The sequence below is a fragment of the Bos taurus genome, chromosome 5 (genome assembly GCF_002263795.3).
Source record: "Bos taurus isolate L1 Dominette 01449 registration number 42190680 breed Hereford chromosome 5, ARS-UCD2.0, whole genome shotgun sequence".
In the NCBI taxonomy this organism is placed as follows: Eukaryota; Metazoa; Chordata; class Mammalia; order Artiodactyla; family Bovidae; genus Bos; species Bos taurus.
The window spans coordinates 107,198,119-107,216,446 of NC_037332.1; the positions used below are offsets into that span (position 1 = coordinate 107,198,119).

Consider the following 18,328-nt stretch of genomic DNA (forward strand, 5'->3'; position numbering starts at 1 on the left):
GGCTAAGACAGTAAGAAAACAAACAACCCTTTTTTTTTTCAAATGGTCAGAAGATTTGAACAGGTTTTCACCAAAAAAAAAGAAAAGAAAAAAAAATACGTGAGTTGCAAATAAGCACATAAGATGTTCAATATCATTAGTCATTATAAATTTAAAAAATGAGGTAATGCTACACACCAATTAGAAAAATTAAAAAGACAGACCAGGAATTTCCCTGGCAGTTCAGTGGTTAAGACTCCACGCTCCCAATGTAGGGACTGCAGTTCCATCTCTGATCAGGAAACTAAGATCCCACAAGCCTTGCATGTGCGTGGAGCAGGCAAAAAAAAGTAAAAGGAAAGAAAGACCAAGTATTGGTGAAGATGTGGAAAAGCTGGCACCCGCATACACCGTTGGCAGGAATGTAAAATGGCACAACCGTTTTGGAAAAGCGTTTGGCAATTTCTTAAAAAGTTAAAGGTGCATTACCATATAATCCTGTCATTCCACACCTAAGTGTTTACTCAAGGGAGGTGAAAGCATATGTTTATACAAAGACTTGTACACAAATGTTCTTAGCAGATTCATCTGTCATACCTAAAACCTGGAAAGAACCCACATGTCCATAAACAGGAGAAGAGATAAATGGCAGTCCACCCATCTAATGGAATGGTGGTCTAGTCACTAAGTCGTGTCCGACTCTTGCGACCCCATGGACTGTAGCCTGCCAAGCTCCTCTGTCCGTGGGATTCTCCAGGCAAGAATATGGAATGGGTAGCCATTCCCTTCTCCAGGGAATCTTCCTGACCCAGGAACTGAACCCAGGTCTCCTGCATTGCAGGTGGATTCTTTACTGACTAAGCTACATTACTATTCAGCAATAACAAGAAAGGAACTACTGAGACATGAAAAAGACGGATGAATCGCAAAGTAATTACGCTAAGTCAAAGAAGCCAAATCATGATTCCATTTAAGAAAAGTCTAAGGAATGCAAACTAGTGTATAGGGACAGCATGGATAAAGAAAATGCTATACGTATCAGTTCAGTTCAGTTCAGTTTAGTCGCTCAGTCGTGTCCGACTCTTTGCGACCCCATGAATCACAGCACACCAGAGTAGGGTATTATTCAGCCATAAGAGAGAAGGAAGTACCATGCTTTGCAACCATGGATGGGCCTTGAGGGTATCATGCTAAGTGACATAATTTATACAGAGAAAGTAAAGTAAATATTGTGTGTTCTCACTTATATGTGGGATCTCAAAATAGTCAGATTCATCAAGGCAGAGAGTAGAATGGTGGTTGCCAGAGGCTGGGGGTGGGAGACATGGGGAGATAATCAAAGGGTACACAGTTCATTATAAGATGAACATTTCCTGGGGATAGAACTGTACAGTGTGGTGACTACCGCAAATGGTACTGTTTCATATACTAGAAAGTTCTTAAGAGCGTAGATCTTAAAAGCTATCACCACCAAGAAAAAGTAATGATATAAAGGAATGGAATTGCTAACTAACCTTATTGTGGTAATGATTTTGCAGTATATACTTGTATCAAATCATAATGTATGCCTTAAACTTACATATATTATGTATCAGTAATAAATCAGTAAAGCTGGAAATAATTACATCTTTCAAAAACAGAGACCTCCCTGGTGGTCCAGTGGTTAAGACTTCACCTTCTAAAGCAGGAGATGCAGGTTCAGTTCCTGATTGGGGAGTTAAGATTCCACATGCCTCTTCGCCAAAAAAAACAAAACATAAAAAAAAAAGAAGCAATATTGTAACAAATCCAATAAAGACTTTAAAAATGATCTACATTAAAAAAAAATGGTCTACATCAAAAATCTTTAAAAAACAAAACAGGTTTGTGGTTGCATTGAGATGGGGTTGCAGAGGTTGGGGGTGGGAGAAAGGGTCAGGAAGCAATTTGGGGGAGTCAAGGATACATTCACAATTTTTTTTCTTTTAATTTATATTTTGGCCAGGCCATGTAGCATGTGGGATCTTAGTTCCCCAGCCAAGGATGAAACCTGTGCCCCCTGCAATGGAAGCTTGGAATCCTAACCACTGGATCACCTGCAAGTCCCCGTTAATTATCTTGATAGTGGTGATGGTCTCAGGGGTGTATACCTATGGCAAAACTCATTAGCTGTACACTTCAAATGTGTGCTATTTATTGTAAGCCAATTATACCATACTAAAATTGCTAAAACAAAAGTTGGTGGTGAGGAATCAACTCCTCCAATTCTCTGCCTTCCAAGTCTCTTGGTATGTAGTCCATGCATAATTCAAGCACTGAGGGAGACGCTTGGTGAGTATAAGGGCAAAGAAAGATCATCAACAACTCAGGCAAGTAAGTACACAAATCAGTCCAAGACTCGCTGGGCAGGAGGAGGGAATTAGGAGAGAGAATCCAGTAGCCGAAACGAACTGTCACCACTGAGAGTTAGAAACATCAAAGCAAGAGAGCAAAGAGAGAGTGGGGGGCCGGGAGAGGGGTTTCCAAGCCCCTCCTCCCATCTCTATGCCACATGCTCTTTCCCAATAAACCAAGCCAGTGTTTAACTGCACCGGGTCTGGTGGTCAGTCTGTTCCCCTCCTCCTCTGCCTCCTTGAGCACCTGGGCAGCTGGCCATAAGGGTCAAAGTCCACACCCACCAGGCAGAGTCACTGGCCCCAAACTGGGGAGGGAGTTAGAGAAGGGATGGAGCCCAAGAGGGGACCTGTGTGCCCACCAGGGAGTCCTGGGGACACTGCCTATTTCCTCACCTGAGCCATAACCACCACCCCTGCAAGACATATCCAGTCCTGGAGAAGGGGAATAGAGTCACGGTTACCTGCTCCCCCAAAGCCCCACTCAATCTCCTCCCTCAATTCTCAAATGTCCTGGCATCGTCCCCCATGGGATGCCAGAGACCACACACCCATCCTGGAAAAGAACCATTCTGCTAGACATCCTTCTCAGTAAGAGCACATTCTGTGGTGTCACCTGTCATGTTCCAGGTGACAATTTTTTAAAAAATTTATATATTTGCTTGGCAACTCGGTCTTAGTTGCAGCTTGTGGGATCTAGTTCCCTGACCAGGGATAAAACCCAGGCCCCCTTCACTGGGAGCTCGGAGTCTTAGCCCCTGAACCACCAGAGAAGTCCCTCCAGGTGACACTTTTTTAAAAGACAAACTGTTAAATGTTCCACATGAGTAACACAGCAGCGAGCATTCATGAAGTATCACACGCTGTCATCAGTACTACTGAACCAATACTTGGCACTGAGTCACTAGCTAAAAATGGTAACCAGTCGTCAAGTACTAATAACGTAACCATGACTCTTCCGTGAAGAAATGCGCTCCTTGTCTCTCTTTGCTCCTTAGTGTCTACGGACATTCTCAGGGCACAGTGGGGCCGTCTAACACCTGTGGCATTGGCGTTCTACGTGCTATCTCTCCCTAGAGCTGGTCTAGATGTCTAGAGCTGGGGCTTGCTTGGCTGCACCCCTGCCCCACAGCCTTCCCTCTGAGATCCCGGTTTCTGAGTGGCTCAGCAGTGGCACATTCTGCTGTGGTCTCACTTGGCGTCTCCGGCCCCAGGCATCCTGGGTGTTGGGGAACTCAGAATGCTGGTAGCCCAGAGTCCAGGGAGCAGGAGAGGTTCCAGCTGAAGTCCCGGGTTCTGCAGCAACCGGGATCTGGGTATTCAGGTAGAGTCAGCAGGTATGTGAGAAAGAAGGACAGCAAAGAGACCTCAAGATTCTTAGCCTTGCAACTGGTCTGCTTCCAGCCTGATGCCTCTGCCATCAGTTCTTAGCACCATAGATACAGAGATTGTGTTCAAGTGTAAGATTTGGCCGCTCTGCTCAAACCCCTGCCCTGACTCCCCATCCCTGGAGTGAAAGCCAAACCTCACAGTGGTTGACAAGCCCTGCATGACCCACCCCCGACAGTGACTCCCCTCCTTTGACTCCCCAGACACACCAGACAGCCGCCTGCTCTAAGGCCTTTTGTTTCCTCTGCCCAGGGTGCATTCCCCACCTCCAATATCCCCAAGACCGGGTCTCACCCCCACCCCAGAAGCTGTCACTCAAGTGTTCTCAGTGCGGCTGCCCGCCCCTGCTCCTGCAATGCTCAGCGACTTCTGATGCGCGGTGACACTTTCTTGTTTACTGAGTTTACCGTCTGTCTCACCCCCACCCACACCCAGAATGAAAGCCCCACAGAAACAGGGAGGTGGTCTGTTCTGCTTCCCTTTTATCACCACAGCTCAGAGTAGTTCCTGGCAGGTGGCACGTTCTCAGTGTGTGACCACCGTTGGGTGACTTACATTGGTTGGCCTGATTCTAGAAAGTCATAGGGGCCGGGGGTGGGGGCAAGTGCTCAGGGTGGCCTGGCCGCAATGCCTGGACAGCAAGGAGCACACTTACCTAGAAGGCACCCCTTCTTTCCCCATCTTCTGTTGGGTGATGATTCTATATTTTATTTATTTATTTTTAAGTTCTTTTTTTTTTTCTTTGGATGTGGACCATTTTTTAAGTGTTTATTGCATTTGTTACAATATTACTTCTGTTTTGTGCTTTGGTTTCTTGACCACGAGGCATGTGGGATCTTGGCTCCCCAAGCAGGGACTGAATCCACATCCTCTGCATTGAAAGCCCAAGTCCCAGCCACCGGACTCAGTTTCTTCACACCACTTTCTCAGCGTCTCTGTTTTTAGCTACCGTGTTTCACTGTCGACCTGTCCTCCATCATATTCTTACCTCAGCCTTTCCCCTGCTCTGGGACTCACTTCTAATCGGATCTACCAAACATCCAAGCTGGAAGGAACCAAAGACAGCACTTGCATTTTTAGTATGGAACTGATGCTGTGCTTTGGGGACGTCTTCCTCCCTGAGCTCCCCAACCAACAAATATTAGCAACAATAAGGTCCTCCCTCCAAGCACAAAAGCAGCTATTTGCAGCTGTGAGTTGGAGAAAGCACCCAGCAGAGGCAGGCTGATAGCACATGTGACCTCGGGGGGGTTCACACCACGACCTCAGCATCCTCAGAACCTGCTCAGAACCATCCTCAAATCCCCTGGGAGTCCCAGCCCTGATCTGAGGGCCATGGGTTTAAATAAAAACACTGAACTGGGAGGAGGGGATCAAACCTACCTAGGAGGCCTCTGTCCTCCTCCCCGTCTGCTCTCTCATGTCGGCAGTGAAGGGCCTTGTCATAAGGAGATGTCTGGTCCCTTCCAGACCAAGATGACGAGACAAAGTGTGGAGTCTATGCTCTGAGGGGCCCAGGAGGGGTGAAGAGTACAGAAAGGGTGAACCTCTGGGAACACCAGAAACCAGAAGAGCTGGCCTGTCTGGGTCCCTGCACAGACCCGGCAGGTCCTGGGCGGGTCCTCATCACGCCAGCAGAGACACCACCCATGTGTCCACCTGCTGACCCTGGGTGACTCAGGGCCTTCAGAGCAAAGCTGGGCATCAGCCTCCAGCCCCAGAGCCCCTCAGTGCACTTCCTCCAGCTGCCGTTGTCCGTCAAGGAAAGAGAAGAGGAAGCCTGAGGCCTGGCGCCCCACTGGAGAAGGGATGGGAGGAAGGGGGATGGCGTCAGGATTCTGCAGATGGTCCCAGGACCCCAAAACAGCTCCTGGGACCAGCATGCTAGAGGGCAGGCCCTGCCCCGGGAGGAGGCAGCCACGTCCTACTTCTGCACCCCCGCTCCTTCAGTGAAGAATCAGGGGCTGTGGTCGTGATCCCAGCCTGCGTTTCCTTTTCTGAGACACAGCCACACATCCTCAGGCCACACAGACCTGTGTGGGCCCCCGAAGCAGAGCTCAGGTGCAAACCTACTGGGGGACGCCTCCCGTAGACAGGATGACCCTGTGCTCCTGCCCTGGCCGCCCCTCCCCCTTCCTTCCCTTCCTCAGTGCAGGGGTCCCCACAGACCCCAGAATCCCTCCCCCACCTCTTCGTGCCAGTCCTGCTAATTCCCAGGCCAACCTCGCGGTCCCATTCCAGAGCAGCTTGCGAAAAGCAGCTCACGTCCTAATCTTCTTGCCGTGTGAGGAGCTAAGCTGGTCACCGGGTCCAGACACAGAGCCCCAGGCCCGGCTTAGCCCCCCACCCCTCCTCCTCCCCGGACTAGCCGAATCCAAACTCCCTAGGGCCCAAGGGTCTGAACAAGCTGTCGGAGGGTCCAGCGCTGGGCGGGGACCTCCTGCCTTCCCTAGAGATGCCAGCTGACCCAGCAAAGTCCTGCAGCTTCAGACTGCCAGCCAGAGAGTTTGGGGGACGGAGAACACACCGGCCCACTCCCACCTGCTCTGGGAAAATACAAATTAACCTCCAGTCCCTGGGCCAGTGCCCAGCTGCCACCATCCTGAGAGTACGAATGGGCTCAGGGCTTCTCTATATTCGCCTCCCTCCTGACCGCCCACCCCTACTCTGTGCTGTGGGCTTTCTCTCCCCAAAACCACTGCGACTGGGCTCAGGCACGGGGAGGCTCCCACGCCCCCGCCAAGGGTGAGTGTTGCATTAGGGTCCCCTAAAGTCCTCGTGGCCCACAAAGTCCTACCCCTTCAGTCTTTCCCCGTGATCTACCTCAGCATTTCCCTTCCTCCAGCCCAGACTGCAGCCCCACCCCGCCCCCAAAACCAGCCGTGGGAGCCCAGTCCCGCTAAGCTTTACCCACCGACGAGGAGACCTTCCGAACCCACTGCTCTTCCCAGAGGCCTTCAGCACCTGGGAAATCCCTCAGGGGCTCCCCAGAGACCTGGCAAAGTGTGGGCGTGCCTAAAAGAGAGTCCATGGTGGGAAAGCGACCCGCATTGCTAAGGAGACAGTGGGATCACTGCAGGGCCTGAGAGGCAGGAAGGATCCAGAAAGGAACTGGAGTCCATGCTCCCCACCCCATACAAACATTTCAGTGGGAAAATTATAAAAGAAGAGTCACTGGGATCAAAGGTGATACGTGATGTGGGCGGGGAGGGGTGTGGTGCGGGACAGGCGACCCTGGTTGCAGAGTCTCGAGACCACGGGACAGCTGGGTGCCAACATTGCCCTCAGCACAGCCATGGATTCTGAGGCCCTTTGCCCACAACCTCCAGTCCTGACAACCACCTTGAGGGGCAGGAAGAACCGTCTCTGTTCACAGCGCCCACCTGAGGTCCGAGGGCTTGCCCCAGGTCGCAGGGAGTGAGTAGCAGAGCCAGAATCCAAACCCCCATCCGTTTGGTCCCAGACCACACCTGTGTTTCTCTGCTGCCACCATGGGCACCCAGGAAGTCACCCCCATCAAGGTGCTTCTCCTGCAGGGTCCTGAGCGACTTCTAAGGGTTTTTCCAACTCCAGCATCCTATGCATCTCTGGGGCTCCCCAGAGTGCAGTAGGTGCAGGAGATGGAGACAGCCTTGCAGGGGTGAAGGGTGTGGTGACCCTCACCTCCCCCTGTTTTTGTAACAGAGGCAGGAAACCTCCACCCACTGCCCAGGCAGGAGGCGCCAGGCAGGCACAGGTCTCCCCCACCGCGCCCACCTCAAGTGAACTCACCTCCCCCGTTTTTGTAGCAGAGGTAGGGGAACCTCCAGACGTTGCCCAGCCCAATGATCTCCCCGGCCACGGACAGCAGGAACTCCATCTTGTTGCTCCACTGCTCTCGCTGCAGGGCACCATCCTCCGCCGCCTTTTCCAGGCCTGGGCACACTGGTTTGGTCTCGCCATTACTGGTGGTGCCCGAGACCCTGCTATCCATTCCCCCTGGAAGACAAGCAGGGCGCTGTGCTACTGCTGGGGGCTGGGGGTGGGGAGCGGTGCCTGGAGGGAAAGCTTCCCCTTTCCCTTCCAGCAAATTTCCAAAGGAAAAGTGCCAGGGAGGAGAGTGACTCCTGCTGCTGTCCGCAGACCCACACCCCCCTTGGCATGTCTGGTTGGTAAAGGCTGAGCGTATATGTTCTCTTCCTGCTTCAGTAAGAAGGCACTGACTCTGAGGCACAGACACTGCACCCCTAGAAGGTGCCTCAGGTGGGGGCTTGTGGACATGGGGAGCTCACCTGCCCGGGGCTGTCTGAGTTCTCTCTGCTACCCTCCAACCAGCCTCATCTGCATAAACATGTACCTCAGTCTCTCTATTCCATGTTTAAGGATAGTTTAAGGGATGGGATTTGTATGTACCCTTAAGCCACCGATTCTCCTTTGGGGAATTTACCCTACAGAGATAACTGTGACTCTGTGCAAACATTCAGCACTGAGGATGTTCATGCTTAAAACCATGAAAAATTAGAAAGTACATAAAAATGTTCAAATATGGTAACTAGGTTAATAAATTATGGCTCAGACAGTGAACTACTATATAATCATTAAAAACTGTGCTGCAGAAGAAAGAAACAAAGAGGTGTTCACAAAATGTGAAGTGCAAACACTTACAAAATAGACCACGTGCAAGATGACCCTGAGAAAAATACCTTATAAAGTATTTGCATGCATGAAAATTAGGATATTCACCAAGATGTTTCTTTCTCAGCAGATGGGTTTTAGAGATATTTTCCTTATCTATATTTTCTACATTTTCATCAAAAACATGTTTTATTTTATAAGAGGAATGTGAAAGTCAGCTTTTTTAGATCCTTGCAAGAAGACGAGAAAGGTTGAGTAGAACCAGGAACTCTGAGTAAGATGAGCTGACCTTCCCAGGTCAGCCCTGCATCTCTCTCTGAGAGCAACATAAGAGGAAGACGACCCGTAGGCTCCTTTTCTTTTCTGGTGATGCCAGCGCAGGACTCCGTTACCACAGAGACGACAACATAAGATGAACGCAGAGCTGAAGGCTACACCCTGCCCGCCCCTATTCTAGACTCGAACTGGGGTTGAGGGTGAGATTGGACGTGGTCATGTTCAGAGAACAACTACTGTAGGCCAGGAGCTTTACATGCTTTTATGTCATTCAGTCCACGCGGCCCCGGGATGTGACGGTTCCCTCTGCTTTGTAAGCAGGGAGCTGCCCATCAGAGAGGTTGGATGACATGTGTGCAGCCATGTAGCACAGCCGGGACCTGACCCCACGACGTCCTGCTCGTTCAGCTACCTCCCTTGCTTACACTGGCTGGTGGGTTTAGCAGCAAGTCTAATGTAAGTATCTCGGATTGTATACAGCGGTCTCTTCTCTGCAGAAGTGGATTCATGTGCTTCTTTCTACGCACCCCCTCCCAGAAAAGTTCCTGGGAACAAAATTTTCTCACAAGAGCCCCATCTGGCCACAGAGCCTCCTGCAGGTCTGTCTCCCCAGTGGGGCTGCCCCAGGGGATCCAGAAAGCCAGAGGGAGGTCAGGAATGTGCTGCTTATTTGATAAATGAGGGAACGGGCTCCAGAGACTGTGGGTTAAGAAGGAGAAACCCAAGCCATTGGTCCCCAGAAGCTTCCCCAGTCCTTCTGAGATGGTCGCCTCTTGTGCAGGTTCTGGGCCTAATGGGAGTCTTCCAATGATTAAACACTACCCCCCTCACTTCTCTATCCCCCGCAGACCCCAGGAGAACAGAAGCCTATCCTAGGTCTCTTAGCCACGTTGATTAGCAGAGGCAGCATCATGCAATTGAAGGGCAAGTCTGGATTCAAACCATAGCTCTGCATCAGAGACCACCCGACTCCCAGGAAATGAATTCATCACTCTGAGCCTCGGTTTGCTTGTCTATAAAATGTCTCTTCACTTCATCTCCTGATTCCAGCTCTACTCTCCAAATGTAACTACTAACAACCGTGCAGTGAATATTTCTTCAGACTTTTCTATATGCAGATGTGTGTGTGCGTGTGTGTGTGTGTGTATGTATTTGGGAAGTTTTTCTAACTGTCCAAAGTTTTATAATTTACACATCTTTATTCTAAATCACTGTCCATTCCAAGTCCTAAGCTGTGAAACAGTAAGATAAATATGCGTTTAAATTAATCTACACAACACTTGACCAAAGAGACATCTACTCTTGATGGATTCATATAGGGGCATGACAGGATACACTTAGCCATGAGGATTAAATGAAGAGATGTATATATATATACATGTATTTCATACACATATATGTATATATATTTCATACATGTATATATATTATATACATGTGCATATATATACATGTATATATATGTGCACATACACACATATATGAAAGCACTTCATAGTATAACAGGCACTTGAATTTTTATTTTCTTTCAATCTTGTTTTATGGTCTTTCAACTTTCAATCTTGTCTCAGAGCAGAGAGCCTTCATTTTCTTAGAAGTAAACCCAAATGTCTTCCCCTTTCATCTGGGGTCCTCTTTCTCCAAGTTACATTGGTCCTTGAATCAGCAGCCATCAAAGTTTCAGAAAGTCAAGAAAATAGCTAGTCTTTGAGTACCACACATAAATGTCATATTTTCTAGGAGAGGATCCCCAAAATGTAAGTCTTATGGATCCAACCCACCTGAAGTCTGACACCCAGAGAAAAAGAGAAGAAAACAGCACCAACCTTAGTGTAGTTGCTGCCAGAGGTCCGGTCAGAGGGGAGAAGAATTATCTGGGGGACGGGGAGGTGATGGCTATTTAAAGTGTGGTTCCCACTCCTCTGGCACTTGTAATTCTAAACTTGGCCCAGCCCACATTCCGCCCTTGTCCCCTCCCCTCAGCTCAAAGGCTCACCCTCGCTCACCCTCGAGTGCGAGCTGGTAGGCAGCACCCTCCTCCTGGGTGACCTCAGGTCTCTCGAGAGGGATCCCGCCTTCTCTCTCTCTCTCTCTCACTCTAGACTCAAGGGCTGCCATAAATCCACCAAGAGTAGGTGTTTCTTTGGTCAGGTGCTGTGTAGATTAACTTAAACTCATATTTATCTTACCCTTTAGCAACTTAGGACTTAGAATGGACAGTGATTTAGAATAAAGATGTGTAGATTATAAACTCTGGCCAGTTAGAAATACTTCCCAAACACACACACACACACACACACTTATCCGCATACAGAAAAGTCTGAAGAAATATTTTCTGCCCGGTTGTTAGTAGTTACATCTGGAGAGTAGGGTTGGGGTCAGGCGATATGAAGAGGCACTTTCCACTTCTGCTTTTTAAGCTTTAGTATTGCTTGAATTTCTAAACAATGTGCTAGAATTTTAAATAATTGTCTAAACTATCACAGAAAAGGATGTGCCAAGGTTCATAGCAAAGCAAAGCCCTACCCGGGTCATGGTGCAGGAGCGGACTGACGGGGAGGAGATGAGCAGAGGGTGGAGTCGGGAGCCCCAGCCCCACCAGGGACCAGGGAAACAAGCTGAGTGTGCCCAGGGCTGCTCCGGCTCCCGGCTCCGAGGCCAAGGTCGTCCAGGGTCTGGGTCCCGCTTCTGACCCTTCCCAGGCTGCTGTGGGGAGCAAGGTGTCCAATCTCTAAAAGTCCTGTTTTCTCATCTAGATGAAAAGGAGCATCCAATGGATCTAGAGGTAGTTATACCAAGTGAAGTAAGTCAGACAGAAAGACAGATACAATATGATATCGCTTATCTGCAGAATCTGAAATATGATACAAATGAACTTAGCTAGGGTAAAGAATCTGCGTGCAATGCAAGAGACACAGGAGATGCAGGTTTGATCCCTGGGTGGGGAAGATCCCCTGGAGAAGGAAATGGCAACCCACTTCAGTATTCTTGCCTGGGAAATCCCACGGACAGAAGAGTCTGGTGGGCTGTAGTCCCAGGTGTTGCAAAGAATTGGACAGGACTGAGCATGAGTGCAGACAGAAGACAGACAGGGACACCCCTAGATGTGGAATGGCTAAGACTGCACTCCCAGTGCAGGGGGCCCGGGTGTGACCTGTGGTCAGGGAACTAGATCCCACATGCCGCAACTAAAGATCCCACATGCCACAGCTAATATCCGGTGCAGCTGAATAAATAAATAAATAAAGATCTTTTTTACAAAGACCAAAAGAATCCCACAAATGGACTTATCTACAAAACAGAAATGAGCTCACAGACGCAGAAAATAAACTTATAGTTACCAAAAGGGAAAGGAGAGGGGGAGGGATAAACTAAGAGACTGGGATTAGCAGATACCCATGGCTACATGTAAAGTAGATAACAAACAAGATCCTACAGCACAGGGAACTCTATTCAGTACATTGTAATATCCTATAATGAAAGAGAATCTGAAAAAGATATATATATATGTATACATATGTATAACTGAATCACTTTGCTGTACACTTGAAACACTGTAAATCAACTATACTTCAATAAAAATAAAATTTTTTTTTTAAAGAGGAGAATATTCCTTACCTTGCAAGGCTGTGGGAGCTTCTAGGAGATCTGAGTATGTGTAAAGGGCCTATAACACCCAGCCAGCCCTTATTTACCCTTAAGGAAGTGTTCATGGTCAGCAGGGACATGCCCTGAAGGGGACGGGGCTGAAAGACCCCTGAGCAAAGTCGGCTTCTGCTGGACAGAAGTCAGGGGGTGTGAGGGATGCAAGGGGTGGGATTGTACAGCCATGCCAGAAACAAGCGTAAATCAGAGATGATGCTGCTGCTGCTAAGTCGCTTCAGTCATGTCTGACTCTGTGCGACCCCAGAGATGACAGCCCACCAGGCTCCCCCACCTGCCTCGAGACCTCGGAATCGCATCACAAAAACTCCAGTGAGCCTCTCAGAGATGATTATTCTTCTGTTTGTTCTGCCTCTCTCCTCTCCCCGCCTATCCGTCCATCTGACTTGAGTGTGTCAGCAGTAGACCACAAGGTCCTCCCAGGGAGGCTGCAAACTCACGCAAAAAGACCTGTCTTCATGAACTCCCATCCTTACTCATCAGCAAGCAGTACTCACAACACAGTAAGGCCCCTAACAAATGAGCAAGGCTCCAGAACAGAGTCCATGAAACAAACTCTGGAGGAGCAGCCCGGGAGGCCTGGGCCTCCATCAGATTGACTCTGGTCTTTTTAAACACCAACATGCCATGAGGTAGTTTCCCCCATTTTTTTTTTTTTGTCTCTCCTCGGAATGAAAGAAGAGCAAATCAGTTTTAAAAGGAGCGTGATTTGTTTCAGAAAGAACATTTCTGAGCAGCGCTGGTTTCAACATTGGAATGGGTTGGCAAAGGAAGAGGTAGGTTCCTCTCTTCTGTGAATTAATGGGCATAGTCATGTTTAACTGCAGGGGGGAGGGAACTTTTTGATTACTGTTGACCTTTTTGATCTCTTTTCAAAGATCATACTGAAAGGGAAGAAAGGAGCAAGCCCAATAAATGAAAATAAAAATCATGGTTTGCTAAAACTGGAACAATTTGAGCAAGAAAATGAAAAACGATGGTACTGGATTATAACCCAAAGAATAAAATATAGTCATGATTTCACACTAACAGAAATAAATACTCTACTAAACAAATAAATGGGGAAGGAAGGCCAGCTTTTCCAGATGGTGGAATTCCAATGATTAAATCCAGAAGGAAAGAGAGAAATAGAAAATCAGCTTTAGACAGTGAGATAATTTTTGTACACAAGTGAAAGTTGCTCAGTCATGTCTGACTCTTTGTGACCCCATGGACTATATGGTCCATGGACGGGCAAGAATACTGGAGTGGGTAGCCTTTCCCTTCTCCAGGGGATCTTCCCAACCCAGGAAATCAACTGGGGTCTTCTGCATTGCAGGCAGATTCTTTACCAACTGAGCTATCAGGGAAGTTTGTAGACAAGATCCCCCAATAAATTAGTGGGAGTTACCTGGTGGCTCAGAGGTTAAAGTGTCTGCCTGCAATGTGGGAGACCTGGGTTCGATCCCTGGGTCAGGAAGATCCCCTGGAGAAGGAAATGGCTACCCACTCCAGTATTCTTGCCTGGAGAATCCCATGGACGGAGGAGCCTGGTGGGCCACAGTCCACGGGGTCGCAAAGAGTCGGACATGACTGAGCGACTTTACTCTTACTCACCAAGGTAATAAAACATCAATATTCACATCCTGAACTGCTTGAGACAGTTACTAAGAAGGACACAACAGTTCTGTGGTTTTCTTGCCAAAATTGTTCTTCACTCATAAGAAAATGTAAGACAAATCCAAAGTGAGGGACATTGGGCCAAATAAGTGGCCACTCACTCTTCAAAAGTGTTCTGGACAGGGGACTAAGGGGAGATAATGATTCAGTGCAGAGTGGGTGATGGGTGGGGTCCTGGGTGGGATGAGGACAGAAGAGGGACGTTGATGTGAAAAGGCCTTGAGTTTAGTTCAATCATGTTCTACCAATGGTAACTTCCTGAGAGACGACACCACGGTTACGTGATTTGTGAACATGAGGGGAAGCTGGGTGATGGGTATATGGAGACTCTGTATTATTTTTGCAACATTTCTATAAGCCTGAAATTAATTTAAAATAAAACTTTTAAAAAAGATTATGATTTGCTCTCTCCCCCATCCTGGTTTCTCCAAACAAGAGAAAAATAGACAGGGCCCCTTCAGACATGCTATGTCAGCACTGGCCAGCCAACGCCCACCAGGAGCACATGTGTGGTTCACTGGTCATGGTGGGAGGGAGATCACCCCCCACGATTGTCTGTGAGGGGCTGTGGGGGCCCCTTGGTGTGTATTCAGCATTATGATATTCACGGGAACAGAGAACATGAAGGTTTTTCCCCTTAAGGAGACACAAACTCCCGTGCCGGAAGCAGTTAGAGAACAACACAGGCAGGAGGACTACGGGCTGAATCAAATCACAGAAGGTCAGCCGAGAGGGTGTGCAGCTGAGAGCTGTGTGGAGGCAGTGAGGTGGGAGTGAGGTCTTGAGGGGCCAGGCGGGCAGGGGGGACAGAAAGGAAGGCCCGTGAGACCACAGCAAGCAAGATGTCTTTAGGGGACGTGGACAAAGAGTTTTACTAGAGAGGGAACTGGGGTAGGTAGGGCCAGATCACCACTTGGCCAGATTACTATCAGCTGCAATGTGAGAAAAAGGTGAAAGTGTTAGTCACTCTGTCGTGTCTGACTCTGCAACCCCATGCACTGTAGCCCGCCAGGCTCCTCTGTCCATGGGATTCTCCGGGCAAGAATACTGGAGTGGGTAGCCATTCCCTTCTCCTGGGGATCTTCCCGACCAATTCAGGGATGGAACTCGGGTCTCCTGTGTTGCAGGCAGACTCGACCATCTGAGCCACCAGGGAAGCTCCAATGTAAGGATCCCCAGGCATGATGCAGCTCTGGGGGCTTTCAGGGCAAAGGGAAAGTGTCAGACATGCAGTGCTTTTCGTGGAGGGCCTGCCGACGGGAAGACACCTAACGCAGGAGCACAGGGTCCTCCCCTGGAAAGCGATGCCAGCGCTGACCGCCGCAGAGTCATTACAGAGGTGCTGTCGCTGTTGCTCGCTGTTTAGTCGCTAAGTCGTGTCTGACTCTTTGCGACCCCCTGGACTGCAGCCCTGCAGGCTTCCCTGTCCATGGGATTTCCCAGGCAAGAATCCTGGAGTGGGTGGCCATGCCCTCCTCCAGAGCTTACTGGCTATCTATGTTCAATACATCCTGTATATAGCATACATATAAACTTACAGTCTGGGCCCAGCCTAAGGAATTCCAACCTTGAAACCTGACTCTAACTCAGGCTCTGTCCTAAACACCCACAGAGCTGAGAGTCTGTTATCTGCTGACAGCATTTCCAGGGAGGAAGGTCAGATCACACGGCATCACTGACTCGATGGACACGAAATTGAGCAAGCTCTGGGAGATGGCGCTAGACAGGGAAGCCTGGTTTGCTGCAGTCCATAGGGTCGTAAAGAGTCAGACATGACTTAGGGACCGAAAAATAACAACAAACAGGTCCTCTTCTAAATCATGCGACCCTTAGCACTTAAGGAGATTTACCTTCACCCTTACCGTATGTCCTCAGCCATGGGTTGGCCACGGAAACCACCCAGGAAATATTAAAAACTCACCAAGGCCCAACTGCCAACCCTGAAGATTCAGCTGAATTGTCTTAGGGTGTAGCTTGGACACTGAGGGTTTTTAGAACTCCCCCTGAGTAACTCTCCAGAAACCTCTGCAGCCTAAACCGTCAGGCTGCTGTTACGTTATTGCTTGTTCTGTCCTCAGGGAGGAGGTGTTACAGCTGGTCTTACATTTGAAACTCTATCTGAACGCCATGCTCAGCTTTTTCCTCTCCAAGAGCAATAAGCACAAACCCTTTCATCTTTCCTAGGCATCTTCACTTCTTACCCCACCCACTGTTTCCTTTCTGGACACCCTCCAGGCACTCAACAGCCCCATCAGGCCAGAGCATCCGGAATGACCTCCTGACTCCCCCACTCTGTGCCCTGCTGATCAGCTAGCTAGGTTGTGTTTGCTCCGGCCGTGGCTCTGAGCTGCTGACTCAGCTCTCGGTTTCCATCGATGAAGATTTTAGCAGTTGAGTTCTGTGTTCGCACCTGAAAACTAGCAGGCAGGAGCCTGAAGAAGTGACTGTTGGGACAGGGCATTGAGGCCTGCAAGGCGATCAGTGTGGGGGAAAAGGCAGAAAGGAAGGGCATAAATGGAAGATGAGGGACTTCCTGGGTGATCCAGTGGTTAAGACTCCAAGCATGCAATGCAGGGGGCCCAGGTTCAAACCCTGGACAGGGAATTAGATCCCATATGCTTCAACTAAAGATTCTGCACATTGCAACTAAGACCCGGTGTGGCCAAATAAATACGTATTTTTTAAAATGATAAAAAATAAAAAGAAAATGAGGCAAGAGCACATTTTGGTGTGATGAAAACAACGGATACCCTGGTAGACAAAACAGGAATATTCAGTCCTCAATCTGATAACCTTGGCCATCTATTCCATCTCTCTGGCCCCCGTTTCTCATATGTGAAATAAGAGGATAAGACTGGGTCATCTCTCGGTTTCCTTCAGCTCTGACTCTTCCACAGCTGATCTCGATAGAAAAAAGAGATTGCCTGCTCCTTCCCCATCTACCTGACCTACCCAGAGTCTGTCTCCCAGCAACACCAGCCGTTCCGAGAGTGACCATCCTCCCAGTTCTGAGGGGCAGGGAGTAAAGTCCAGACTTAGCACCACTGGAATGAACTTAAGACAGTGCACTGCCCTCTCCTGAACACAGAAGACTCTCAGAGTACTTGGACTACTCAGCAGACACTTGAAATACTTGAATGAGTTAAAGATATTTTTCTCACACCCACAGAAAGCCATCCGTGTTGGCAGCAATGGCCCCATGCCGGGAAATTTAACATATTTCTTCGTTAGTCCTAACTGACCACCAGGAAGACCAGCCTCATCCCTGATTTATATTTATAGGTAAGAAACCAAGCTTCCGAGAGGAGGACCAAAGATGCCAAAACCTACTAAGATACACAGTTAGGATCTGAACTCATGTCTCCCCCTGAGACCTGAGCTTTATCCAGCAGAGGCACATACACTGTGAGTAAAAGTTAATGAAGCTAACAAAGCTGGTCTTACAGCCCCTCCCTTCCAATGAAGTCGCTCAGTTGTGTCTGACTCTTTGTGACCCCGTGGACTGTAGCCCGCCAGGCTCCTCTGTCCATGGGATTCTCCAGGCAAGAATACTGGAGTGGGTTGCCATTTCCTTCTCCAGGGTTTCTTCCCAACCCAGGGATTGAACCCACATCTCCTGCATTGGCAGGGGGGGTTCTTTACCACCAGCACAACTAGGGAAGCCCCATTTCAGTCTGAGGGCATTTTAAAGCCTGCTGGCCTTCTGCTCTGTGAATGATGCTGGTGCTTTAAGGAAACAACAGGATGTGGCTTCCCCTTGTGCCACTTGAACGTGGATTGCTCACTACTCATTCATGGTACTCATTTTTCTTTGTATCCGTGGGGTTCTTTCCACACGACGGGTTTCCTTCCTGTCTCCCTGGGGCAGGCTGGCTGGAGGGGGTTTCAGCCTGTAGGAGCTCCCCTCTGGTTCTCACAGCCAGCCTTCATCCTGCCCGAGATCCTGGCTGGGGACCCAGCCCTGTTCCTCCAGTCTTCTGATTCACAGTCTGCTCTCTGGACCAGAGCCTGTGGATGTTGGGGATTGGAGCTCAGCTGCTTTTATAACCTTCAAAGCAGTGTCTGTTGAGCCCTTGCAAAAGGAATGACTTGAAAAGAGAGGCTAAATAGAGAGCACATTCTATACCTCAGTGTCTGTAAGATGGGTCCAGAATTTTTCACGTTTCAGTGCAGCTTATTCTCTAACCCCATCAAAATATCCTAACACTACTTCTTATCTTCTGTTCCTTCCTTCATATAGACCTTAGTTACCAGATCGCTCTCCTTCTTTAGATTGAAGTCAATTTTCCCTCTTTCCTCCCCTCTCTGCAAACCAGAGAGAGTGCAGAGACAACTCTGGAAAAATACAGCTTAGCAAAGAAATACCTTGGAAGCTG

At 48.9% G+C, this 18,328-nt stretch overlaps 1 protein-coding gene across 6 annotated transcripts in view; it reads right to left on the reverse strand.

The window, feature by feature from the left end:
- SLC6A13 (solute carrier family 6 member 13) overlaps positions 1 to 10,692 on the reverse strand; it is a 38,016-nt gene extending 27,324 nt beyond the window's left edge. For 2 of the 6 annotated variants that reach the window (XM_010805663.3, XM_010805662.3), the window contains exons 1-2: positions 10,457 to 10,689; positions 7,512 to 7,718 (exon numbers count right to left, since the gene is read on the reverse strand). In XM_010805663.3, the coding sequence (XP_010803965.1) occupies positions 7,512 to 7,713 (202 nt within the window). In that variant the 5' untranslated portion in view covers positions 7,714 to 7,718; positions 10,457 to 10,689. Of the gene's footprint in view, positions 1 to 7,511; positions 7,719 to 10,456 lie in introns of all 6 variants that reach the window. The other 4 variants (XM_059886470.1, XM_024991800.2, XM_024991801.2 and 1 more) reach the window with 4 other exon arrangements.
- Between the last annotated feature and the right edge of the window lie 7,636 nt (positions 10,693 to 18,328).